Below are 27,974 nucleotides of genomic sequence, written 5' to 3'. Positions count from 1 at the left end.
CCAAAGTAAACATAATAGGATAAACATTTGACTGAGAGGCTGGTACTACCATGTACAACTGGAACCAGTCTGTTTTTTCTCCTTTCTTTTCAAGACACCTTTCTTTTATTTCCTTTCCTCATATTTTTTGGCAAAGAATACACACCTTTGTTTATGGAGAAAAGTTACAGCCAGTACAGCTTCTGCTCCAGGTAATGGAATTCTTCTATTCAATAGAGATGTTGCTTTCAAATAACAGAGAAAACTGATTCTACTGCATGAGCTAAATTTTTAGATTGCTTGCAGCCAACCATCTAATGATAATAACTTTGGAGTCCTTGGGGTTCTCTGAGCTTGGTTGTTTTCTTGCAAATGTTTCATTACCCGTCTAGGTAACATCTTCAGTGCAAGCATTTTCAGAGCACTGAAGATGTTACCTAAACGGTAACGAAACGTCTGCAAGAAAACAACGAAATTCAGAGAACCCCAAGGACTCCACAGTTCAACCCTGACCTACATATTTTCTCTTCTATTGGTAATAATAACTTTTAACAATCTAATAATAATAATTAAAAACAACACCAGGATTGTTTAAAGTTAACTGCATAACTTTAACTAACATATTAATCAGTTAAATTGCTTTTAATTGATTACAAAGATGACCTGGAATAATTAGAAAACAGATTAAAAAAAAGATGGAGACAATCCTCTTTTTTTCCTTATAGAAGGGAATGTTTCTAATAATCCTATGCACGTTGTCCTGGATATAAACTACTCTGTAAAATGTAGGTTTAACTTTAGCATAGACCTTATAGCATTGCATTAAAAACAAAAGCAAAACCTTTATTTAGATGATGACAATAAAACATTCTACTCATTTTTCACTGAAAACAGAAATGGTGGCAAATAGGGTATCTTGAGAAATTCAGTCTTTGTGAATTCCAATAGCAACTTCTTGATATACAGCCCTCCCACAGATCTTTATCTTCTCTGAATAATGCCATACAATTCTTGGCTCAAATATATATTATGTTCCATAGCCATGTATAGTGTTTAGAAATGACTTTTAAAAAGAAATGACTGCAGGTTAATAAAGAAATGGAAACAAATGGATTTTGGGATGAACATATGTAAAACTGACACAGACTGGATATAGAATAATTCAAAAATTGATAGCTACACAAAAATGATAGGTTGCTGCTAACAGACCCTAGAACCATTCCTAAGATGTAGATGAGAGTAGTATTAACACAGATACAACATAAAGTTAATGCTATGATATCATCCTATCAAGTGCTATACAGCATTTTTACATTTATGGTAAAAGAATTTCAGACGAATACCTCTGCTGACGACAATAGAAATAATCTCATTACATTCCACTCATATGCAATGTTTGCAAGTAAAATAGAGGGGAGGACCTTGCAACTTTCTGAATGTTACTTAAAAAGCAACTCCAAGCAGCCCTGCTGAATATGGTCGATGGCAGGAGATGTGAGAACTTTACTTTGGCAACCTCAGAAGGGACAAAGTTTCCCCATCCCTAAAGTAAACAAGCTACAGATTAAAGCAGTGGGTTACAAGCAAAACATCAGCAATGGAAACACACTTAGTAAGGAAATTAAGTCCCATTGTTCTCCAGGACTTTGGGGACTCTACTGTTTATAGCCGTGCTTCTCAACCTTGGAAGCTTTCAGATGAGTGGACTCCAACTCCCAGAATTCCCCAGCCAGCATAGCTGGCTGGGGAATTCTTGGAGTTGGAGTTCACTCATCTGAAAGCTACCAAAGTTGAGAAACACTGGCTTAGAGCATTCAGTGGGTGTCATCAACCCCAGCAGTACTCAGCCCTGTAAGTGAAATCCACATCTGGAGGGCACCAGGTTGTGGAGCGCTGGCAACTCTATGTTTGCTGGCTCATCAGGGCATCTATTGAAATTATCATAATTAAGACTGCAGTCTTAGGTAGCATAGGACCCGTAACTCAAGATTTTACAGGGTTTTGTTTTTGTTTCGCCCAGCGCAACAAATCTGAACCAAAAGCAAAACGCTAGTGAGATTTTATAGCCTGGTCTACACCAAACCAATAATATGCACAGCTCACAAAGACATGCTCTATTCTATGATATCCTTCTATGTTGACTCTGCATCCTCCATCTGTTCTATTATATCACTTCTAACTCATATAATTCCAGCTGGTATTTATGTGATTATGTTTTTCCTTTGATACAGAAATAAAGGCTCCTGAAAATTCAGTTTGAAACCCCAGATAATTGCAGGACACTTCTAACATTGGCATTAAAACATGTTGCATTTTATTTTGGTTTGGTTTAGGATGTTTTGGATTTCTCAAGCACTTTATTTCACTGTGTTGTTTTCTTCTGCACGTAGTGGTAAGTACCATATATAGGGCTACCTATATATACTTATCTATACATTATAAGGTACCATAAATAATAGGGTATATCAAGGAATTGTATCTTAAATGCCTACAGAGTTTTGTCTTCAGAAGGAATTTCCAGAAGTAGCATCTTTTCTAACTAACAAATTTTGTGACCTGCAGCTCACTTCAGTTGCATTTTTGCTAGAGAGAGGCAATTATAGACAAATTACAGGGTATGGAGACAAGCTTATTAATTGCTTGAAATGTTCCAATGAATTCAGAGTCCTGCAAAGAACCTTATGGCATTTGTCATTTCTCCCTATTGCTTTTTCAATACCTCCTTTCCATTAATATGCTGAAAGGTACGGGCAGGGAATAAAGATTTTTAAAAAGGAAATAAAATGAGTCGGAAGGGTAATAAAGAAGCATTCCAGAAAAAGGGGTGATTGGCTGATTTTAATCCTAAACTGGAGCATTCCACATTACTTTGTTGCTGATTATACTCATAGTTACAAAATCTCTGCTAATCTGCACTACGCTTGATCTTAGCCAAAAGGCCGATTTTGGCTTTGGGTTCTGCTAATCTGTTTTCCATGCACCCATTTTTTAAGGGAGGGAGAAGAAAATAAAAACGTGTCTATTATTTCCTTCCTTAGTCACTGGAATTGATCCTTACCTACTAGAAATAACAAGGCACATGGCTATTTATAAGACTAAACCAAGGACTGTGACCATGGACATCTTTCTTTAGTATTTCCATTTTATTCAGGTGAAAAAATCCCCAAGAACAGGATCAATAATTTTTGAATGTAATAATTTTGCATGAATCAAGTACTTGCAGGCGGCTCTGAGAAACACAAAAGGTAGTAATCAAGAGAAAGGTCAGCTCTGCAGTGCCTTTTCCAATATATGACTATGTCAATGACTTATGTTCTTTGATTTACAAATCACAATTACAAAATTATTCCAATCTAGTGTTTTCACAGTACTGTTCAGTTATGAAATTAAAGAGAATATATTTAAAACTAGTTGTACTTCCTAATTTACGAACTCTTTTTGGAACAAGTTAAAATTTAATGTTGTAACAGGTACAGGCAGTAAAATAAATGCATTTTAAAAAAATAGTGACACATTTCTTATTCATTTTGGAATGGCTTTATGCTTTGGACTTTGATGTGAACAAACATCCCAATTTGTCTATGTAACAGTAATGTCTTATATTTGACAGCAACCTTCAAAAAGACTAGTAGAACTTGAAAGATGTGAGAAAATAGAGATGCATGGAAAAGACTTTTGCTTCAGCTAAGGAACTTGGAGTCAAACTAGAAATTTTGTTTAGTATAGGGGGAAGAGCTTTTAAAAAGGAAGGAAAAATGGTTCCCACATTCTGAATTAGCATCCTGGCATAGAATTTTGGGCCATAATCATATTTTGTTCCAAAATTTGGGTGTGAATGACATGTTAAGTCTTCAAATAACTTGAATTATTTATATTGTGCAAATGTGGATAGCCTCTAAATCTGTTCATGCCTCTTGGTACCTGTGCTTGCATGATATATTGAACCACATTTTAACTTACCATGTTTTGTTATAAGGTTAATTTATGGTTGGATATGTTGTGGACGCTCAGAAGACTTAGTTTAAGTAAAACTATGGTTAAATTTACCTGGGGTAAGCATATCCATAGCCATCCTTGAGGTCCACAGTCAAGCTAAGACACCCATCAACATGAGGGAGTTATGAGTAGAAAAGATATACACTCCATCTCCTTTTATGAACAAGATATTTGAATTCCTGTATAGGGCTCTAGTGCCTTTCTGCTTTGACCAAACTTAGATCCTCTGACTGTGCAGCACAGGCTAACACTTGGCATTCTTTTTCTGCCGCAGAATGTATGTCCAAGATCTACAGAAACACATATATCCAAGGAGGAGACATATCTAAGGTTTATACTCCAACTGCAGACTATTGTCAGATGGTGTGCACTTATCACCCAAGATGTCTTTTGTTCTCCTACATACCTGGAAACTGGGCGAAAAATACTGCAAGGTAATGCTAAGGTTATTTGATGACTTATGTGTACATTCTGCATGCCAATGGTATAAAAAGGCCTTTCTAAGACAAAAGAGCAAATCAAGAAGGTCCAAGGTACTTCTAAATAAATGATGACAGGAAGAAGACAAGGGAAGGTTTAGGGATGGCTGGCAGTGGGAGACAGAGTTACACTGTTTGAGTTGGGAGGCCTTATAAATCCAGTAAGTAAGTAAGTAAGTAAGTAAATGTAAGAAATGCATGTTGTATGAATAATGCTCCCCTCTTCCAAATATCAGGTTTTCTTGCTTCCTGAAAGAAATTGATACTCAAGAATTGCCAAAAGTACCCCAGGAAGGAATAATCTCTGGTCATTCTCTGAAGCAATGCACTCAAATTACTGGTAAGACCTAATTGTTTATGAGACTTGACAAAGCAATGAAAGGAACTTGGGGCACTAAGAGCTGCCTTATGGCAAATCAAACAATTGGTACATTCATTTCAATATTGCTTGTACCAGAAAGTTTGCTAAGGCTTTAGCTTTGGTCCCAGAGATTTGAACTCTGTCACTGAGTTATGGACCTTCTCCTAAACTGAGAGTGGGCAAGTTGGGACCTCAGGCTACATGTAGCTCTTGAGATCCTTTCTGAGGCTCTCTGAGCCATCTCTAAACACTGAGGAAAATTCTAGTGAAAGCCTAAAATAGCTTTGACATGTTTTAAAAAACAAAATGAAACAAAACATTAGAACCTCCAGTTGTCCCAGAAAAGATAGTCCTATCCATGAAAGTGATATATATGTGATACAACTCTATACCTATGCATGTATGTGATACTACTTTGCACCATCACTATGCCACGGAAGTGCCCAACGACCAAACGTTAGCTACCTCTGCTGTAAAAACACAACCTACAGCTCTTGCTGTTTCTAAGTGGACAGCACTGAGACACTGATCAGGCCTGACCCTGCTTAACTTCCTGCTTGGAACAAACTGAGAATGTCTATGACTTGTATGTCATAGACAACATCCCAAAGAAATAGTTGTAGGAAAGAGAAGTACGGAAGCTTCATCTAGTAGGCTTATGATAAACCAGAGCCCTAGGAATGCAGAAGACAGAGCTGGAAGTTTGAATTGAAGCCCTTCCAGAACTTCAGTTATTTTACTCATATAATGTTTTTCCTCTAGAAGGAATTCCCCCCCCCCCTTAAAGGAGGTGGTTTTCTTCTACATCTTCTTTCTTTTTCTCTTTTTTCTAGCTTGCAGCAAAAAAATATACGAAGGACTGGATATGCAAGGAGAAAATTACAATATAACTACTGCTGACAATTATCATCGCTGCCAACAGAGATGCACCAACGATAAGCACTGTTACTTTTTCACGTATACCTTAGAATCATTTCACAGCCCAGCTCTGCGGTAAATAATACTCAGGATCTATTTCACTGGACCAAAGAAAGAACAGGGGTAGCTGCTTTGAAACACTACTTTGCCTGTGGGAATGAAGACAATTATGAACACAATGTGCAGCATAGGCAAGTGAACTTGCGATAGCTGGGTCTGAAGCATTTGCCAAGTAGGGCAGGGCATACAAGGTTTTCAGGTACCATATAGCTATGTGTTGTTGATTTTCACTGGCAAGCCATGCCCCCACATTTCAGTGGCATGATCAGAATTGGCTTTGAGGTTAAGATTAAGCTCATAAAATGGCATCTTCACAGCCAGTTGTGATCCACTGGCCATTGGTTGCCCATATGGTGTAGAACAGCAATGACATAGGTTCTTTATTCTAGGATCCATGAACCGATCAAATAATTAAATGTATCATATCATTGTTGAGCACAACGTCTGCCTGGGAATAACCACAGGGTTATTATATCTAGATTAGAGCCAATTTGGTTTAATGGTTAAGGTGCTGGATTAAAAGTCAGGAGATCATGGATTCTAGTCTTGCCTTTGGCATAGAAGCTAGCTGGATGACTTTGAGCTAGTCACTCTCGTTCAGCCCTAGGAAGAAAATACAGGCAAGCCACTCTGAAAATGTTGCCAAGAAAACTGCAGGGACTTGTCCTGTAGTCACCAGAGTTAGAATTGATTCAATAGACCATAACAACCATATCTGGGTTGCAAAAACTTAAATGAACACTAGTTGGCAACAAGAGATATAGAAACGTTATTTGTTGTCTTCTACAAGTCATCTATATTTTTGCAGCTCACATATAGTAGTCCTATATATTAATATTAACAATTTATATATGTTCATGGGCTGAAGCCAGTCACTAGCAAAGGCATGATACCCTTCAATAGATCTAAGTCCCATCTCAGTATAATGGGGTATGAGGATAAAATTACACAATGGTTATGTTTACATAACAAACTTAACTAGATCAGTAAAAGATCTAGCAGCTACATTTGTACAGTTGGCTAAAATTGATAAGTCTTAACTCCATTTGTTTGTTTTGTTGCTTAAACATGTTCTGTGAACCAGCCTGTAAGGTTAGCTGATGATTCAGTATACTGGATGGACATACAACATGAGCTAATTCAGTAAATTAAGTGCAACATATTTTGCAAACCCAGTCATTACACACCTAACTCTTCTCTTTTTATTTTTTGTACAAGAAACATATAGACACCGATTAACAACCAAGATGATCACAATGTCCTATATTAATAAAATTACCAAAGTTGGCTGCAGATAATGTAGAAAACAAGGTGTAGCTCAGCCCTTTAAAAAGTAGCTATTTCAAGCCACTAAAAGTAGGGGAGCATGTATTAATAAGAGCAAAGTTCTTCTTGAATTCCAGATAATTTCAGCAGGACTAGACTGTTTCATTTAGACACATGTGCTATTAACATTTTTTAAATTAATCAATCAATTAATTAATTAATTAATTTCATTTTATTCATTTAATAATCTCTCCCTCCCCACCAGATTCTGGATGGTTTACAAATAGGAAATATACAATAAATCCCTTGAACTTAGATCACAAAAAACCACATTATCAAAAAAGAGAACCACCCCCGCCCCCCGGCTCCCAAAGCTTATTTGAACAAGATCCTTTTAAACTACCTTGCAGATGGCTAAGAGCAAACTGGCCAGTCACAACTCCAGGAGTAGTGTGGTAAAAAGTAACTGACTTCAAGTCCATTTCCCCCTCATTTCTTGTGGGATCAGGACCCTAAGCATCCTCTCCCTTGATGAGGAGAAGACGGAATGAAGAAGATAGTGAGATGATTCCTAAGGTAACCTGGGGCACACTGTATGAGGATATATGGTTTAAAACCAACAATCTGGATTGGGTTTGGAATGCTATTGGCAACCAGTGCTGTGACGAGAGTATAGGCATTAATTCTGCAATAGCAGCTCTTTCTCCTAGCAGTGTGGTTTCTAAATCATTTTCAAAGGCAGCACCATGTGAAGCACATGACAGAAGTCTAAATGTGTGCCTGTAAGGGCATGAGTCACTGTTATCATGGCTTCCTGATCTAGTAAAAACCGAACAAAGCCTCCTAAGGCCACAGTCACTGACTGCTGTTCTATTGTGGGTCCGGTAGAACTCTCAGATCTTGGATGTGTTCCTTCAGAGACAGTATAACCCCCAACTACAGAAATCACTGGAACCAAATTGGAGCCAACTCCATCATGCTGGGTACAATTTGAGTTTGTTTCATCCTATCTTCACAAACTCCAGATAATGGGCTACGACTTCCACAGCATCTCCCCCCTGGACTGAGTAGGGATGTATAACTGAGTATCATCTGTGTACTGATGGTTTCATTTGGGTGATAAATAGCAAAGGGAAGTCTCAACTGCTCCTCCCCCATGACCTTCAAATGGAACTGCCCACTTTTCCTGCTATTCCAAGAACCTGTAAGTGGTCCAGAAAGATACTATGTGTGATGGTATCAAATGCCACTAAGAAGTTTAAAAGGACTAGAAGAGGCTCAGTCCCACCATCCAGGTCCTGACAAATAAAATCTACCAGAACAATCAATGCTATTTCCATAACTGGAGGGGATCTAAATAATCCATTTTATCCAGAGTCTTCTGTAGCTGGATTTGGCTGACATTCCCATAGGGGAAGCTTGGAGACAGGGCAGATGTTTCCAGTATGGTTGTATTGAGATATGGCTTTTTCAGGAGAGAGGGCCCACTACTTCTTCAAGGTTTTGTGACAACCCTCACTCTCTCAAAGAGCCATTAATCACTTTCTTAATCCAGCTGCATAAGTCTCCTCTAATTACCCTCCATAAATGTCAGGCTGGGCATGGATCCAATCTTCTGGTAGTAGAACTCATGGCATAGAGAACACTACCCATTTCTTTATACTTCAAAAAAATCAAAATAATCCCAGATTATTATTAACCTCCATTTTTGCAGAGGTCCATGGTTCCAATCCATAGCATGTCAACCCTTCAAGGTAGCCCAGACAAGAAGCACCAACCAGGAGTATTAACACTACCTTTATTATAAGGTTACATAACAGAATCTTGCAGATCTGAAAATTCATCTCTTCCTCCTCGCCTTTACAGTCCAATAAACTAGGGAGGGTCCCTTCTGAGATGCTTGCCATGACCCCATTCCTTCTGCAGGCTAAGCTGCCTCTTATCTGACCGTTGTCTAGTTTGCAGCTCTTCTTCCTCCTGTTTCTCAAGGACGTTCTCACAGACCATTACACAGCATGACCAGAACATGATCTGACCATGGTAAATGTCTGATAGCAATGTCCTCTACCCTTGTATCATTAGCTATCTGCTCTGAAGTGAACACTAAGCCTACCATGCAATCACCCATGTAAGTCAGGGCTGAGATGATCTGGGACAAACCTATGGCTTCTATGGAGACTATGAATTCCCAAGCCCCACCATATTCCTATCCCCAGGAAATGGAAGTTGAATCCCTAGCATTAAAAGCTTGGGAGAGTTCATCACCAGCCCTATGAGTTCCAGGAGCTTGGGAAGGACTGCTCTGAGCAGTTCTTACTTGTTCATACATCCCAGTTTTGTAAATACACCAGATGCCAGATCCTCAGATTACTCACTTTGAGGCCACATGGGTAGTACAGCAGGATATGACCATAATAATTACAAGAACATTAAGCATCTAGTATATATAGACTTCATTAGCTTAAATATTTTATTATGCCAAAGAACAGCTTGGATAGTTTTACCTTTATTAATAATCAGATTATTCCATGACATGCTGATTTTATACATACACACACAAACACACACACACACACACACACACACACACAGAAATGTCCTTTAAAAAAGGATGAGGCGGTTTTTCCACCCATTTTTTTCTCCACTAGAATCTGCTATTGCAAGGCAGTATAAATTTTGAATTTAGATACCATGGCTTTAGGTAATATCATATTTTCTTCCACGAATACTGTTCAGTCATTTTTTGCCCTAAAACTATTTAAACGATTAGCCATCATTGCATGTTATGATACTAAATTATGTGAATTAACAATGAGTGATTTGGAAAAATAGTTTATTTTTCTTGTCTACCAATCAATTTGTATAATTTCTACCCAGAAGTTATAAAATTTCTAAACTCTTCTAATTGCTGTACTTTCCTCTAGAATATAGTATATAATTTCTTCTAGATTATAGTATATAATAGTATACTATTATATACTAGTACCATGAAAGAGTAAGAAAAGCATCATCTTTGGATATTGGAATTATACTTCATCCAGATCTATAGTTTAGCTTTAACCACAGTTGGTTGAATAAGCCACAATGGCTGTGGTTACCCATTGCACTCAACTATAAATCACATAGCTGGAGTTCACACAGACACTAAGCAAAATCCAAACAAATTGTGTCACATAGAAACCAGGTCATTATATATTTATAATACATGTGAGTCTGCATGCTTAGCCAGAAATAATGGAGCTGAAGTTTGCATTAAATAGTATCTGTTTTCCTTTCTTATCCAGTAATAAATGCTACTTGAAATATAGTAGCACAGGAACCCCGACCCAGATAAGGCAGCTTAGGGATGTTGTCTCTGGATTCTCATTGAAACCATGCCAACTTGCCCAAACAGGTAAGACATTTTATCCTAAAAGAAAATAGTGTGGATAATATATCTTAGACCAGTGTTTCTCAACCTTAGCAACTTTAAGATATGTGGACTTCAACTCCCAGAATTCCCCAGCTGGCTGGGGAATTATATACTGGCTGGCTGGGGAATTCTGAGAGTTGAAGTCCACATATCTTAAAGTTGCTAAGGTTGAGAAGTACTGTCCTAGACTGTTTTAAGACATGGTGTGTAAATATATGCCATACTGGACACTTTTCCAATTTGGCATCCTCCAGGTTTGTTGGGACTGGCCGAAAATTTTAGCAGCTGCAATTCCAGGACACCTGGTGGGACATTGGGAAATCCGCCCTACAGAATGATTTCCCAACACTACAGGGTCTATAGTGGTTACAAGGCAATGCTATAAATGTGAATCCCAATTGTCCTTGTTTCAAACATTATTATGAATCATTTTATAGTCTATCTGGTTTCATAACGTTCTTTGCATATTTTAGCACATTGTTTTGAATTGTTTTTGCAATGTTGGCTATGCAATCTAAACTAATATTTGCATCTAATATTTGTGTTGGGCCAGAATCATCCCTAGTGCCTTTAGTCCCCATCTAGCTCAAATTTTGAAAGGGCACCTGCATTGTACCATGTCCCTCTCCACCAGAACATCATCTGAGCTAGACCTTCTGAGTGCAGCATTAGATTGCAGTTACTCACACTTGCTCTTTTCTGGAGCAGGGGAAAAGGGATACAGCAGGCAAACATGTACAAATGCACTTCTAGGCATTTCTGACTTGTCCTCTGAGGTTTTCAGAAATCTTAATCTTCTGCGCCAAAAGATGTTCATCAGTCACAATATATAGGAGACTGTTGGGAGCATCTCCTGTGCCTGATGTGCAGTTTTCTATGAATACGATAGGCCTCAATGACTTGCAAATGCTGCTGAATAAACTTTATTATCGTATGTAGGTTATGGATTTATGGTGAAATTGGTCCTATAGAGAAACACTGTATTGTAGCTTTCCCAGTCTGGCACCCTCTGGATATACTGGGACTTCAACTCTTCCAGAGTCTCAATGCATCTTGAGAGCATCAAGCTGGGAAAGACTGTTCTAAACAACCAAATGTTTTCTATTAGGATTTGCACATATTCTGGCAGAATCTGAAAATTTGATTTTTCCACCTCTTACCCATATGTTTTTTGATAATCTGATGATAGCATGGACTACTATGACCTTGCCAATTTATTTTCTCTGCAGATTGTCAGATGGACTTTTTCCAACATTTTGCATTTTCTGGAATTACTGTTGCAAAGGTTTTGACCCCTGACAAATTTGTATGTAGAACAGTTTGTACTTACCGTCCAAACTGCTTATTCTTTACATTTTTCAGCAGTGAATGGGAGATAAAAAGCCAAAGGTGAGTATAGTTTGAAAACCTGATGTGATGACGACTTTTAGAAGATTCGCCATGTGAAATATTTATTCAATGGCCTTATATGATCCTACGAGATCTTGTTTTGTGGGTGGATCAACGGGTATTTCTACCCATCTGCCCACAATTTGGCAACGTCACACAGATTTGTTACTGCAAAAACTACGATCTTGCAAAGGTTTCTTGTTCTCAACTTCCACTAGATACATCTAAATGTACAAGAGCAGAATTAAGATGTTCACCTGGGGAAAAGAAGAAAACAAAAGAGAGGATGTTGTTCTTATGGAAATAATAAGAAAATCATGTTGGGCTGATATCTAAGAATATAAGAGATGTGATGTTGGTAGCAAAAGGGAGGGACAAACTGAAGCAGGTGGCAAAAAATAAATTGCAATAATTTTTTTCAGCCACATATACTTATTGGCCTTTATGATGCAGAAATGTGCAGACAGCGGTTCATATATCATGTTTCATTTAAAGAAATATAATAGATTTACATTAAAGATTTACATTAAAAATATTTGCAGCATAGAATTCAGTATAATATAGGATATATAAAAAACTCTAATATATTTTAGAATTTGCGTGTGTGTGTGTGTGTGTGTGTGTGTACTGTATACATATATATGTGTGTGTGTGTATCATGTATGTATGTGTGTTTCTCAACCTTGGCAACATTAAGAGGTGTGGACTTCAACTCCCAGAATTCCCCAGCCAACTCCCAATTCTGGAAGTTGAAGTCCACACATCTTAATGTTGCCAAGGTTGAGAAACACATATGTGCATGCACACACATGCACACGCACACACACACACAAACAATAAGTGGGAAGTTAAAGGAAAGCCTAGGGAAAAAGCAGCCATGTTGGGTGGTGTCGCAACAAAACCACTCCCTACCCAGCTAAATGAATATCAATAGGCTGGTTACAGGATATCCTTTTGAGCACATGAGGACGATGTAGGCCTGTATGGAAATAGTTCACCTTTAGCCAAGTGCAACACCTTGAGAATGTCATGGACAGCCACTGCAGAGCCTTCAACACTAGTTATAATTCCATTAGTTGCAATTCCAGAGCACAGTTCATAAGTACTGCATTGAGTGCTAAAACTATTCACCCAAATAGGATTCAGCTCTGCTCTTCATATTCAGTTAGGCCTACAGGCACACAGGGAATTGGGCACGCCCATGTTATCTGCTGGTGATACAGATTCTATCTTGCTAATGATAAATATATAGGTAACAGATACAGAACTTAAATACCGTGTCTATTATTATGTTCGTAAGAGGATTTCTTCTGGACCCAGTCCAAACCGTGACTTGTAGGATTAGAAAAAATTAAACACAAAGTGACTCAGCGACATTACCAATCTGTGAGAAGTTATGGGGAGGCTAGGAAAGGAGTGGAAGGAAACATAAACAATAAAAAATTAATAGCAGGCAAGTCAGTTGACAGCTTATCTCATAAATGGCATCTTAGCCCAGATGGAGAGAAACCTGGGAAGAAACACTTCAAATCACTCAAAGAGACTCTGCATTCATTAACTTACCATAGATGAGCCTGGGAAATGCTTGTTACACTTTCCAAGATTCTGTATTTATATTCAAGTTACATTAAAGATACCTCCCTGAAATCTGTGTCGTTCTTGCTTCCTTGGTCTTGCCCAGCTGTGCGTGGCTTGACATAATCAAAAATTAGTCACGACTATTTGGTGTTTTTGCTTTAGGTATACCTGTCTGATGATGACTTCAAGAAGTGAAACACCAGACAGAATTGCAGAAAGAGCAAATGCTATATCAGGATTCAGTCTCCTGAACTGCCAAAGAGCTGAACCTGGTAATGTAAAGATGATATAAAACGCTCCCAATTAAAATAAAATTGCATGATCAGTTTTTGGCCTGTAACATGTCTTTGACATACTGTATACTTTCACAATGTTTACAAATCAATTGCAGCATGCCATTCCCAGACCTACCCTGAATTAAACTTCCATGGGACAGAACTGAGTGTAGAGTATGTCGATGGGCACAAGGCTTGTCAAGAACTTTGTACAATGACCCTCCGCTGCCAATTTTTCATTTACGTTTTCCGTAAAATGCAATGCAACCATGAAGGGTAGGTGCTTTTGTTCTGTCTACAAAATAACCTTAATGTGAAATTTTTCCATTTTTCCTCTCTTAAATAAAAAAAATATTTTTAGAATGATGCTGCTTCTTTTATTTCCTGTCTAGCAAATGTAAATGCTACTTAAGAATGTCTGCCAATGGGTCTCCAGATAATATCGAGGCCAAGAATGAAATAGTTTCAGGCTACTCTTTAAGGCTGTGCCAAACTAGCAGAAGCCCTGGTGAGTATCCCTGATTAAACCCTGTTCTGTTGTGCTTATCGGCTGTCAGAATGCTGGAATGGGTGATGTTTGTTCACTTTGGGAGGACTTTGATCACCCCTAACCTGATCATTCCCAGATAGGTTGGTCTAATACTCCCTCAATTCTGAACTGGCACATCATTGAGCCCTGCAGTTGGGATGATGGGAAATGCAATCCTCCTGTTTGGGGAAGACTGTTCTAAGGGATGGAAATTCTCATTTTACCCAATGTTTCATAACTTTTCAAGTTAAAATATTTAGTGGCACCGAAGGGACTAGACATTTGCTCCTAGCATTTCATTTCTGAATTCCTTTTTGTAGTCAATATACTGAATATTTGCAGGCTGTCCACTGAACATATGCCAAATGTTTATAGAAATTTGTTTCTTGTAATTTGACATATGTCCTTAATTTCAATACTTAATGTCTTTACAAGCCGACATTGGATTTACTACTCATTACATAGTATTTCTGAGTTTCTTTACTTTTTGACAATAGATAATGATACTTGGTAATTCATTTGTAAGAAATGACAGTTAATGTATCACGGTAACTGATAATTGTAGACAAGAGTTGACATTTGAGCAACCTATAGGATTTTACATTTGATGGCTACCAAAGTAATGAAAGAGATTCAATACAATCTCAAGTGCATTGTATTAGCAATTTTGAAGTAAAAATTCACAATTTTTCAACATTCGACAAAATTGAAAAACTCAATGAATGTTGACTTAGATCTTATCTTATCACACGGTAAATTGACTTATCAAATATCAGCCTGGTCTCTCCAGCCTAATTCATCACCTACTCATATGAAGTGACCCGACAAATTGAAAAAGGTTGTGAGGTTGTGCCTCTGGTTTTGTTCCCCTTTAATAGCCCCTCCCCATCCATGAATTAGTGCGAAGGGAAACTTAACCAGAAGAGTTCCCTAAGTTCCAAATCCATATTCAGCCAGAATTCCAGCACTTAGGAAAGCTACACACATTGAGGTTTCTATGCATAGAAACTATATGTTAGCTGTTGACATCCGGGCTAATGTAGAGATGTTAGGGCCCAGGAAATATCTGTGCCATAGATGTATGGCCAAAATGGCAGAGTCATAGCCTCTTTATTTGTTTGCTTGTTTGTTTTAACATCTTGCCCCCGGAGGTGAGACAGGCCCCCTCACTCCCGGCCTTTCGGAGGGATTTGAAGACCTGGCTCTGCCATCTGGCCTGGGGCGGGGAGGGAGGTTGTCACAAATGGGGTTGGTTAGCCCCCTAGAGGCCTGGTGTGGCTTCCATCGGCCTCTTGGATTTTTTCTCTTCCTTCCATTTGTGTAAATGTGTTTTTCTTTTTATAAATTGTAATTATGTATTTATTGTTTTAATTTGATGTAAACCGCCCACAGTCCCCCATTGCAGGGAGATGGGCGGGGATAAGTCCAATAAATAAATAAATCTGTGTTGCCTGTTTATATGAATGTATGTGAAGGCATTTGTTTACTTTAGCTGACAGTAAATCTCCAGTTTTTCCCAAGACCTGTGTTCTGTTCAGGCTTGAGCTGAAAATGAGAAGGAATGAACCATGGGGGTCTTCTGCAAGCAAAGCATGTATTATTGAGCTCAGGTCTCTGCGTCTCATGAGAAAACCCATGCCAGATGCCCTCAATGGCAATGATTTGGTGCTGACAACCTATGTCAAAGATCTCCTTTTCTGCTGCACATTAGTGGCTGCTGGATTTGGATTCTTTTCATTTATACACCATTTCAGGAAAAGAAGAAAAATACATTGAATCTTAAATATACCAGCTTGATTTAGATTTCTTGATATCTTGTCTGTCTTTGTTAATTCCACTGTTTTATAAGCTAGAATATAGCTGTTCAAAATTGTTATTCCTGTCCCTGAACTTTTTAACATAGCATTCTGCAAATAGTTCTGAGCAAATAGTTCTATGGTAGGTCAAGCCTACTGATTGGCGCATCAACTGCTGTTTGCTGGTAGGTGCTAACTCTTCTTAATACACTTCACATGGAGAAACCTCTATTGGACTTCATTTAGGTTGAGACTTTTGAGGGCTCAGGCTCCTAATCAATCTCAAGTGTAAAGATGATTCTCTGATTTAGACTATTAGTGATATTCTTTTAGTGTCCACCTATCAGAATGGTTTATAAAGTCCACCTTCCCTTAAACTGAGAGTGAGGAAGAGAGAGGTTACATTATGCAAAACCTTATACACTGAGGCATGACATAACATAACATCTGTATATATATCTGTATGTGATCTTGAGGAAAAGTGGACTGCTTATACCATTCTGATAGATTCTATATATTCCTTCCTGCTGCAGTACTGTTGACCACTAGAACTTGTATAGCAACTAAAGCTAATGTATTCTATATAGTCATCTAAATGAGTTCCATGCATTGATTTCCTGGTAGAGGCTTTGAAGCCCATAGAATAAGAACTGGCTATGAATGTCTGATACCTTCTAATAAGACAGAAACTAATGTACTACCTTTGGGTGGTCAGTGTAACTTTTAGCATTGATGTTAATGAAATCCCAGATCAGCTTTCCCTTTTGTGTACCATCCAGTTGTGTTAGATTTGAACTCCTATAATTTCATATTAAAAACATTGAATGAAACATGACTAGTGATTAAATGTTGTTTTAGTCTGTGTGCAGAAACCAAAGCAACAGTCAAGGATTGTTGGAGGCTCAAATTCTTCTGTTGGCGAATGGCCTTGGCAAGTCAGTTTACATACAAAGCTCTCTATTCAGAGCCATCATTGTGGTGGTTCAATCATCAGTGACCAATGGATTTTGACGGCTGCCCATTGCTTAGAAGAGTGAGTAAAATATGTTCACATCAGAAACAGAAATCATGAAAATAATAATAGCTTTTGTTACTACTGATTAACATGTTCTGATTAAGGACATGACTATACATGAACTTCTAGGACTGCTGGTCAAACCCTTGAAGACTAGTCTAGAACTGACATATAGAACTACCTTCTATTGATTTAAGCAATTATATGAAGTAATTCTGTGGTGCCTATATCATGAAATGTTGCAATGTTCACATGTTTTAGATCATAGCCCTCCTGCCATTAGCTTGGCTGACCGGACATTATCTAAAATGAAGTTCAAAATAATTGGAAGACTCTCATAGCCCCATTGATTCACAGTATGGGAACTGCAGTCCAACACATCTGGAGGGCACTAGGAAATTAAAAAAAAATAGATAAAATAGTTATAGTAAAGCTGTTCTGTTTTTAATGTTCTCATGATGGTATAAGAAATAATTCTGATATGTAATGGAGTAGATGATTAATTCACAAACTGTCAGAAATAGTTGCTATAAGAATAGAAAGGAAAATAATTGAATAAGTAAAAGTTCAAAAGAAAATACTTAGGAATACTTAGGAATATGTTTAGTTTGCATTTAAGAAAATGGTTTAAACTATGAAAAACAGCCTTACTTCTACCTATTTTTTCTTAGTCTTCCTTGTTTTTTCCTTTAGCATTCCGTTAACTGAACATTGGCATGTTTACAGCAACATTTTGAAACAGTCTGAAATAACTAATGAAACTACCTTCTTCAAAGTCCAAAAGATGATTATTCATCCTAGGTATGAGATTTCAGAGGCAGGATATGACATTGCTTTACTAAAGCTTGATACACCTATGAATTTCAGTGGTACGTATACATTTATTACAAAACCTCTAATATTATCTTAGTATTTCATACATTGCACTGTCATAGTTTGTTTAATAATGGTTTGTTGAATATACCATCATTGGCATCATTGTATTAAACCCAAATGTAATAATTTATTATGATAAAAGAACCCAATCAAGATGACTGTCTCCAAAGCTAAAGAAAATTGAGTATATTAGATGAAATACAGTCCAAGAAGAAAAAAAAATCCAAGAAATAAGAATAAGAAAAGTGGAAAGTTCTTAAAAGCAAGAGGACTATAAAAAAAGACTGAAAGAAAAAGCCAAGAAGGTCACATTTCTTCAGAGAAGCCATAATAATTGAGATTCAAAGAAGCTCAAACTCTGGCAGAAAAGGTATAAGATAATGATAAGGAATGCTAAAGAAGGAAAGAAAGAGAAACCCCCTTAGAAGAAATATCAAAACTTTTAAAAAGAATATTCAGAGAAGAAAACTAGGCAATGGTTGGGCTACTGAATCATAAAGGAGTGAAAGAGATACTCAAGAAGGAAATGGAAATTGCAGAAAAACTGAAAGAATTCTTTGTATCTCTTTAGTACAAGACATATAGGATAAATACATGAATCTGAATGTGCTGACTTTCTCAGGTAAGTAACCCTAACAAGTAAAACAAACAAATAAGAGAAGATATTCTAGAACATCTTGAGAGATTATACACAGTAACAGATTGTTGGGCCTTGATGGCATTCACTCAAGATCTTTAAAGAACCCAAATATGAATTGCTTACCTACTTGCAAAAATATATAACTTGTCTTACAAATTGGCTCCGTGATAGTGGATAGGAAGGTTACCAGTATGAAACCAGTGTTTAAAAAGGGCCTGGGGACAAAGGGTAAATTATAGGCTGGTCAGTTTAACATCTATCTGGACAAATTGGTAGAAACAGTAATCAGATTAAAAATAAATAAGCCCATAGCAGAATTAATTTTACTGAACAAAAACCAGCATGGTTTCTGCAAAGATGACTTAGATTTGCAAAAAGTCTTCGATAAAAGCTCTTGAACAAACTTAGCAGTCATAGGATAAGAGGAACTTATTATTTTATGAATGGCTAACTGGATAAAAACCTGAAGCACATAGGCTATCTTCTCATGGAGGGAAGTGACAAATGGAATCCTCAAGGGTTTGTGTAGTGATGGGAGTTTTTAACCTTATTCATAAATGATCTTGACTTGGGGATAAGCAGTGAGCAGACCAAGTCTGTGGCTCTTCCTAAGGTATTCAGGGTGATAAAACCTGACAGTGATTTTGAAGATTTACAAAAGGTTTCTTTAATCTGTATTAATTTGAAGTGATGCCATTAAGGAAAAATCTGCTAACTTCAGAAGTACACTGCTAGAATCTGAGCTCTGTATACCTAACCAGGAAAAAAGATTTTGGGGTCCACATTGTGGATAGCTCAGTGTAGGTGTTGACTTTACAGCTGTGAAAAAGAGAAATTCCATCCAGGGTTCATTAGGAAAAGGACTGAAAATGAAGTAGCTAATATTGTAATGTCCTAACATAAATCTGTGGTATGCCTGCATCTGGAATACTGTGTACAAATCTGAAAAAAGCTGGAAAAAATGTACAAAAGGAGAATCAAAACTATTAAGGTGCTCAAACAGAAATGTTCAGACTCTATGTTGGGAGAAAAAAAGCAGAACCTGATTAAGGATTATAAAATTATGCACAGCATGGATAAAATAGGTTGGGAAGGGTTTTTCTCCATCTTTAAAAGTACCAGCTGCATCCAATGAAAAAAATCACGGAGAACATGTCCAACAGGGGTGCTGGTTTTGTACATTTGGTGTTATCTTTGGGTTGGGGACTGCCTCTCTCCAAATACCAGTTCCAGGGTAACAATGGTGGGAAAGGGGTGTGGCTCCATCTTTGGATCGCAATCATCCTATAGGCATCATGTTGGCCATTGTGAGAAACAAAATGCAGAGCTAGGACTGACCCAGCAAGGCTGCGCCTATATTCTTAAGGATGCCATTTATTTTTCAGCAAAAGCCTTTCAGCTTTCTACTATCTGATTCTTTGAAATGGTTATTTAGTTTTACAGCAACCTGTATGCCTGCCCTCCCAGGAAGAAATGAACATGGCAAAATACACTGAGTGCTGGGTGACCGGATGGGGTTACACAAAAGAGAGAGGTACTGAAAAATAACATTAGGAAACACTGAATATTTATCTTGGCAAATTTGATGTGATGTTAGGTTAATTTTTTTTTTTTTTTGCATGTGAATCATAGGATAGGGTTTCATTTATAAGGTGAATTCTATAACTGAAAAGTACATTGGTTTTCTAGATTTCATGCTAGTGTACTTATTAGCAAGGAGGAGGAAAGGTAAAGATGCCCTCAAGTTGAGTTTAACTCTTGGGAACCATGTGACACATCTGTGTCGCTGGCAACATTATAGAAGTGGTCTTCCATTGCATTTGTATAGGATGGCTTATCAATTTTCAGGGACTTCTTTTATTTTAAAGGCCTGGTTTAATCAGTTTCAGGATCAGCACTGGATCAGTAGTAGCTAGCAATTCCTTGCAAAAAAAAAATAAAATCAAAGAATCTGTTGTCTTATAAACAGAAGAGAAAGTGCATTTTAGTCTTTCCAGTCCACAAAACATTTCTAGTTGTTCCTCTTTAGCAAAGGCTTGAAAGAGTTAGCCAGATTATTTCCTGATTCTCCCCATTGCAAATAGGAGCACAGATAGTCCCTGACTTACAACCATTCATTTAAGCAAATGTTTGAGGTTATGATGGTGCTGAAAAAAGTGACTTATGACCGGTCCTTGCACTTACAACTGTTGCAGTGTCCCTATGGTCACATGATCAAAATTTGGGTGCTTGGCAACCGGCATGTATTTATGATGGTTGCAGCATCCCGGGGTCACATGATTGCCATTTGTAACCTTCCCAGGAGGCTTTCAACAAGCAAAATCAATGGGGAACTGTGTGATTCACTTAATGACCATGGTGATTTGCTTAATGACCACTGCAAAAAATGTCATGCATTGCTTAATGACCATACTGCTTAATGATGAATTTTTGAGTCCCTATTGGAGTCATAAGTTGAGGACTACCTATATCAAGGACAGAGCATTCATTTCTGGTACTATTTAGCAAGGTCTAGTTGTGTTATTTCTTGATTCTGGCTGTTCTTATCATCTGATACTTCTCCCTATCTAATGCTATAGAACCTTTAACTGAAAATAAATAGATCTTCTCATCTCAGAAAGCAATGGAATTGTTTTAAAAAATGGAGAAGCAGACAGACATTTCTCATTTTAACCAGCATTAGGGACATTGTAAGACTATTGAAAAATAAAATCCTCTTGTTGCCCACTTCCTTAAATAGCCACATAACCTTACTTAGATGTTGGATTTATGTCCATCCCAGTTTGCTCAGAACCTCTTTCTTAGAAGACCAACTTCCTTTAGTCATCTCATTTAGCTTGATATTGTAGAGCACAGTATGTGGACATCTATCTGCTCCCATTTTGGTAGAAGGTTTTGATAATCTGTTTACCATTTGGGCTACCTCCTCCAAGTCTTCTGGCGGACATGCTCTGATATTATTTACACTGTTTAACATGTCCAGGTAAGATGTAAGGAAGGAGGCAAAGAATCTTTTCAATGCATCCACTGTCAGGTATGTATTGATCTGACCCATTAGAATTGCTAATAATAATATCTTAGGAAGTTTGTATGCATCTTTTCTATATAAATATGTTCCAAGCAGAGCCCAATAGGTCAGCAATCTAAATGCATGAATAGATGTCAACCATTGTTAGGGGAAGCAATCCATATTGATCCTTTTCAAAACTCAGTATCACAATCCTCTGTCTATTTATCTCTGCCCTCACACCATGTGTGACTGTCCATTTATGAGAACAAAATAGGAGAAAATCAGATTTGTTTTCTATATTGAATTTGGAAACAAATTGTTTTCATTTAGACATACAACAGAATACATTTATAATGTGCACAGCCTTGCTAATTCAAGGTAAAGGAACCTAACAATATAAGACTGGCCATAGACTAGCTAGTGCTATGAATCTTCTAACTGATACCAGAAAGTTCTCAGTGCCTTCAAGTGGATTTTTCCAAAGGTTGTACACTTATAATGCAGGTCAGATAACTGGTGCACCACACCAGAACATCATGCACATTTGGGGGTAATGCAGGGCCAGATTAAAGCCAACTAATGCCCTAAGCACATCTCAACAATGCTGCCCCTCGACGGAGGTGAAACTCTCATGCTATGAGATGCAAGCAAAGGTAATATCTGTTGACACCATAAAATGAAACTTTTAAACTTCAGTCAAAGAAAACATTTTTTTAACAATGCAGATTAAAGTTGAACATGGCCGATGAGGACAATTACAAAAAAATTGACTACAGTCAAGTGTGGGAGTGAAAGAGTTAAGGGCATGATAGCTAGGGGAAAAAACTCTGTGGTGACCCCTCCCCTTGGTGGCCTCAGCACATGTCTGTTTGGCTTAATGGTTAGTCCAGGGCTGGCCTGATGTCCAGGAGTCTTTAATTGATTCTTATGTCATGTTTGCATCCCCACACAGTTGGGGATGCCTGAAGCTAGCATTATTCTTGACCCTTCACTGCACCATCAACCTTCTCTCTGTTTCTCTTCTCTATAATTGTAGGCACAATCGAAGACACGCTACAAAAAGTCAAAATCCCCATAATGCCAAATGCAGAATGTCAGTTTCAATACCCTGAGCACAGAATAACTGACAAGATGTTGTGCGCCGGTTACCCAGAAGGGGGCAAGGATGCTTGCCAGGTAAATTAACAGCATCTTGTATCTCATTCTGCCTTTGTGCACCATTACAGTTTCCAAGGGATCTGGAAATCCTGAGTTTAATGCAGACGACGTGAGTTTAATTAGAAGCTGCATGGTGTTTCCTTCTGATGTTATTATTCCCACATCTCCCTGAGAATAAATAAGAGTTTATGGTTGGCTGGTTTTTAAAAGATCCCCGTATTTTATTTTTACTTTTCAAGGAGCAGTATAAATATTAAATTATACAAAATGCTCAGTATATAACATGCAGATAACCTTTTGGATTTGTTGCTAGCAAAAGCCTACAGGGCCCATTCCTCTTGTGTCCTTCTTTTCCTTAAACCTTCTATTGGTGTCATGGACTTCCTCCGCTGTCTTTTCTTCTCTTTCTCCTTTTGAGCCCTGTAATTGTGTTCTATTAGCTTTTGTAGAGTGACTTAGGCAAAAAGACCTACTACCAGACCCTGCTTAAGGGTTGGTGGTCCTATCTAACTGTTTTGGGAAGGTGAAAATTGCAATGGAAATCAGTTGCGTAGAGCATGCATGGAAGTGGAGTCAGTGCTGGAGAATCCTTGTGGAAATTTCCAGCTGAGTTTGTACTTGACAAACTTCCAGGCAATCTCTATATCCAGATCAGAACAAGCACACACACCACTCAGTACAGATAACAAAAGCATAGCTTGAGTTTGTTTATTAAACATCAGCAAACATCACAAACAGTTAAGTGGCAAAAACAGGATAAAGGCAAGCAACAGCAGGCAAGAATTTGCATTATCTCTATACTTCTGTATATCAAAAGACAAAGTACTGTCCACAGGAAACAATACTTTAGGTAATTAGCATGGACAGTCCCAAAGGGAGTAGCCTTTGGCTATTCTAGCCTTAACCTTTTTATGTCCATAACAGCAGCAGAATGGAGATGGAAAGTAGGCCACAAGATGACCTTTCCTCTAATATGCACTATTAGAGAAATAACTTGGTGGATAGAGATTGCCTAGAATTTGGTGGAATTATTTTGAAAGTTTACTTTCCTTAAACAACATTAGACATTATGTTAGGGGTTAGCCTATGACTGTTTTGTTTTTTCTCCATCTGGTTACTATGGTTGCGTTTGTGAGGTGGGAGATATGGCTCTGGCTCTACAGGTTGCCCAGTGATGTGCTAGTGGCTGGTGCAAAAGACATAGGTCATTTCTGTACTAGCGATTGTGTAGGCCTATTCATTGTATCATCCAACCATTGTTAAAGTGCTATGAAGCCTGTCTACATTACTGTTGTTTCGGCACAGAGATACTTGGACAACACTTGCAGATGCTTTATGTTACTAGTGTGGAAATGACCATAGTCTTAAGTTTGGATAGTTGAAGGAACTGTGCATCTAGATAGGATGGAAATATGACTGGCTTTAACAGCTGGATTTTATCATTCCCCAAAGGGTGGGTTATAAAATAAATAATGATAATAAACTTATATAAACATTTGTTTATTTCTTCATAGCAACAGCCTTCATGGCCACCTAATAGCATCTGTTAAAGCCCAATCTGCATTTCTGTATCCAAATCTGTAAGCCAGTACAAAAATGGCTTAAAATCAGCCACATTTTTTCCTCTCCCCTTTTTTTCTTAATCATGAAAAAAAACCTGAAGCTTGCAGTGAATTTGTACAACTGTAGTGGGTCTAAGAAAAGTATTACCTCTTTGGACTTAGGACCTTTTTTCTCACCTGTGACAACTGGGGGACCCTTCTAATTCTTCAGGCTTCCATCTCAATGTAGAATCTCAGGCTTTATATTAAGAACAAGGTTCTGGCCTTCTCGGGCATTTACTAACCCCAGGATACCAATCAATGAGAAGCAGAGTTTCCACTGGTTCTACTGAAATGCCAGATCACTTGGTTCATACCCCAGCTGTCACATAGGCCTTAGGTGCCATTCCATCAACAATAGGACCTGAAACGTTCACTAGCTGGTTAAGATAAGAAGTGGCACTTCAAGAATAATGGTCTAAGACTGCTTTTTTCTCTCTACCCACCTCATTCTTTGTTGTTTGAATGTTTTTTTAAGTTAGAAACCCCCTGGCAAAGTTGTCATATTGATCATCTTTGTATTTGTGAAAACCTTTTTAGCTAAGGAGTATGGAAAATAAACTTTTGGATAATAATGATTTTTTTAAAAGACTTGTTTGGGCTTTGATTCATCTGGGTTACTTGTTCACCACCCTTCTCTTATTCAGCTTATGTAGATTTTTCTTTCTTCTTTGTAGGGAGATTCAGGCGGCCCAATGTCGTGTAAATTCCAGAACAGTTGGTATTTGGTTGGCATTACCAGCTGGGGTGAAGGATGTGCTCGTCCAGGACAACCAGGAGTTTACACCAATGTGGCTAAGTTTGTAGACTGGATTCTGGAACAAACGTTAGAAGATTAAAACAAAAAAATACTAAGGTCAAATCAGTCAGAGTTCCTGCATGCTACTAATTTCATGTGGGTTTGTTCAAATGCCTGTTCCATCCTGTTTCTGCATTATTCTAAAATTTTGAAAAATGTGCACAAAATTTCATATTTAAATGGATATATTTTGAATGTCCTTTATCAGAATACAGTACTTCAGACCATGCAGATTCAGATGAAAACTAGATTCCATTTCTTTCATTGCTCCTGAATGTATGGATCAAGGCAATTCACAGTGGAATTTACAAAGATGGGATTTTTCAAATTTTCCAGTTTATATGGAGTATACATATCTGGACTATTTCTGACCAAGAGATCTGAAGTTCCTAAAAGTACTTTCAGACTTGCATGACTGATGCCAGCCCTTCAAGGTAGTCCAGACAAGAAGCACCAACCACGAGTACTAACCCTACCTTTATTGTAAGGTTACAGTAACAGAATCTTGCAAGTACCTTTCCCCTTCCTTACTTTTACTCTCCTGAAAACTAGGAAGGGGCCCTTCTGAGATGCTTTCTCTACCCTCTTCCCTCCTTCCCTCTCCGGATTCAGATTTCCTTTATCAGCCTATTGTCTAGGCTGCGGCTCTTCCTCCTGTCTCCCAAGGTCATTCCCACATACCATTACAATTAGGCACATTTTCTCTTGCTTGTGCACTCTTTATTATTTATCTATTATATTTTAAGCCCATCCCTTAACAAAAGTTTTTTGGGAGGACTAAAAATTAAAATAAAAATGGACACCCTTGATTTGATTAGTATCTTGCATTTCTTTGCATTGCTTGTTCAGGTATAAATGTCTGGAATTTGACATTTGTTTCTGTTACCTTTTATTTTCTGCCTTTCTTCAGTTTTGACATATCATCAGACAGTCATTTTCTTTTGCTTTTTGTACTTTGGGATATTTTTGTTTGCCTCATGGTTAATGAGGTTGTGAATTTCAGTTCTTCAGGCACTACATTTGTCAAATAAAATCCCTGAAATCTATCTTTGATTTTCACCAGATGATCATGTGGATACGGCTCAAATTGTATCTGATTATTTTGTTTGCTATTTTAGTCGGCAAAAAGAAGTTCATGATCTGAGCCTCAGTGAAATGAAATGAAAGACTTTGCTGTGGTCATTTACCAGCACAATGAGCCTTAATCCATATTAAGTCTGTTGATGAATGCATAGAACATCTCAATCTTTGCTTGTGGAGCATATAATCTATATGATTCCTTTGTGGTCTCTCCAACACAGAAATGTCAATGATGTCTGTGTGTCCAGTCATCTTTAAATTTGTTGGAAGGAGATATTTTCTGTGAACATTGAATTTTCTTGGCAGAATCCTACTAGTCTGTCTCCTACTTCATTTTATACCCTAAGGCCAAATTTTTCCATTATTCCAGATGCTATCTTACTTCTAACTATAGCATTCCAGTTGTTTCTGAATTTGATGTTTTGGGGAGAGGGGAAGGTTTTATATCAACAAGTATTGCAAGTCATCACAGAACTGTTCAACTTTCACTTTCTCTGCATCTGTGGTTGAACTGATTACAAAGGTTAATGGATATGGGATACTAAACAAACAATGTTTTGAGCTGCATCTTTTTTTTTAAAGGTGATATACAGCATATTTTCCAGAAACAGTTGAAACTAGAACCTGCATATCTTTAAGAATTAAGTGCATATGAAAGAAGTAACTTTTTTTCAGAGCTGTGATTAATGTTAATTGCTTAACATTTTGCTCACAGCTGCAGCAAATGTAGTGCTATTCACTGGGTATTTGTGATAGAAAAATGCTGTTCGATGAAGCATTTAGTCCACATATTTTCATCTGCTTAAAGAGCTATTAATAAATTTCTCATACATGCAGTGCTTGGAAAGAACAAATAAATTACAGAGGAAATTTTACGATTTCCATATAACAGATGTGATCTTAAAGCATAGATACTCTCTTTAATTTTCAAAATAAAATGATTGATTGCTTTTATAATAAACTTACTCTAGGATGCAGAAAAATTCTGCTCTTTTTTTTTGTCCTGATAGTTCTTATTCAGTGGGATGAAAAAAATCATTTTCTTTCAACTGAGACATGAATTTCAGTGAACTTGTCATTGTGGGAATGTGGTGTTCTTGCAAAGTGTTCATGATATATACTCTTGTCATCAGCTAGGCAGGCAGGCATGTAGTGCAAGACAGTGATATTCACCAACCCTAATTATTCTCGCCTCCCAGATTTGTATTTTCTGTGTGTATTTTATCTGTCCTCTTTATCTCATTTTCTTCTTAAAGGAATAATAAAATGATTAGACAATTTTAGATTCTACATCTAATAGTCTTATGAAGGGCCCTTTCCTTAAGCATAGATGCACTACATCTAATGTAAGCAGCTAGGATTGTTGGGTATTCCCCCCTCTTATGAACAGTGTTGAGTGGGGTTCCAGCTGTTTCCCCAAGGTCCTGCTCTAATATCAAATTAGTTTGCTTAGAAGTGGACACAGATGCACCTAAACATTTTGTCCTAGGTTCAGCCTAACCTGACTATATGTTAAGAAAGCACATGTATTCTTTAGAAAGTTTATATCCATGCACCCTAGGCAGTGTTGGAAAAATAATTTGGCCATACAGAAACCAAGGGCTAGCTGAATCACGGAGAAACAGAATACAACCTCTTTGCTGGCTTGCCCACCAAGAACCTTTTTTATAATCATGATGGATATTGAACTTAATGAACTATATGATGAATACTCAGGGTAAGTACATACAGTTCATCTGAATACAGTTTGAGGGGAA

General features: G+C 37.6%; 1 protein-coding gene across 1 annotated transcript; it reads left to right on the top strand.

The window, feature by feature from the left end:
* On the top strand, positions 1-27,753 carry KLKB1 (kallikrein B1). The gene is made up of 15 exons (XM_015890061.3): positions 1-191; positions 2,313-2,371; positions 4,250-4,409; positions 4,691-4,794; positions 5,649-5,808; positions 10,344-10,453; positions 11,701-11,860; positions 13,601-13,710; positions 13,830-13,989; positions 14,106-14,221; positions 16,897-17,071; positions 17,747-17,922; positions 20,005-20,103; positions 22,616-22,755; positions 25,016-27,753. The coding sequence occupies exons 1-15, from the start codon at positions 154-156 to the stop codon at positions 25,175-25,177; spliced, it is 1,929 nt and encodes a 642-aa protein (XP_015745547.3). The 5' UTR covers positions 1-153; the 3' UTR covers positions 25,178-27,753.
* Positions 27,754-27,974: the final 221 nt, after the last annotated feature.

The sequence above is a fragment of the Python bivittatus genome, unplaced genomic scaffold (assembly GCF_059951505.1).
Source record: "Python bivittatus isolate LINGU-HERP-01145 unplaced genomic scaffold, Pbiv_v1 ctg000070_np1212, whole genome shotgun sequence".
NCBI classification, from domain to species: Eukaryota; Metazoa; Chordata; class Lepidosauria; order Squamata; family Pythonidae; genus Python; species Python bivittatus.
Note: the sequence above shows the minus strand (reverse complement) of the source record. Positions and strands in the feature narration are given on the sequence as shown.

What these genes read in the sequence shown, in the direction of transcription:
- KLKB1 (XM_015890061.3), top strand. Translation starts at nt 154, where the DNA reads ATGGAGAAAAGTTACAGCCAGTACAGCTTCTGCTCCAG. An exon ending in TACACCTATGAATTTCAGTG is followed by an intron (nt 17,923 to 20,004) that starts GTACGTATACAT and finishes ATGGTTATTTAG; the next exon opens with TTTTACAGCAACCTGTATGC. An exon ending in GGGGCAAGGATGCTTGCCAG is followed by an intron (nt 22,756 to 25,015) that starts GTAAATTAACAG and finishes TCTTCTTTGTAG; the next exon opens with GGAGATTCAGGCGGCCCAAT.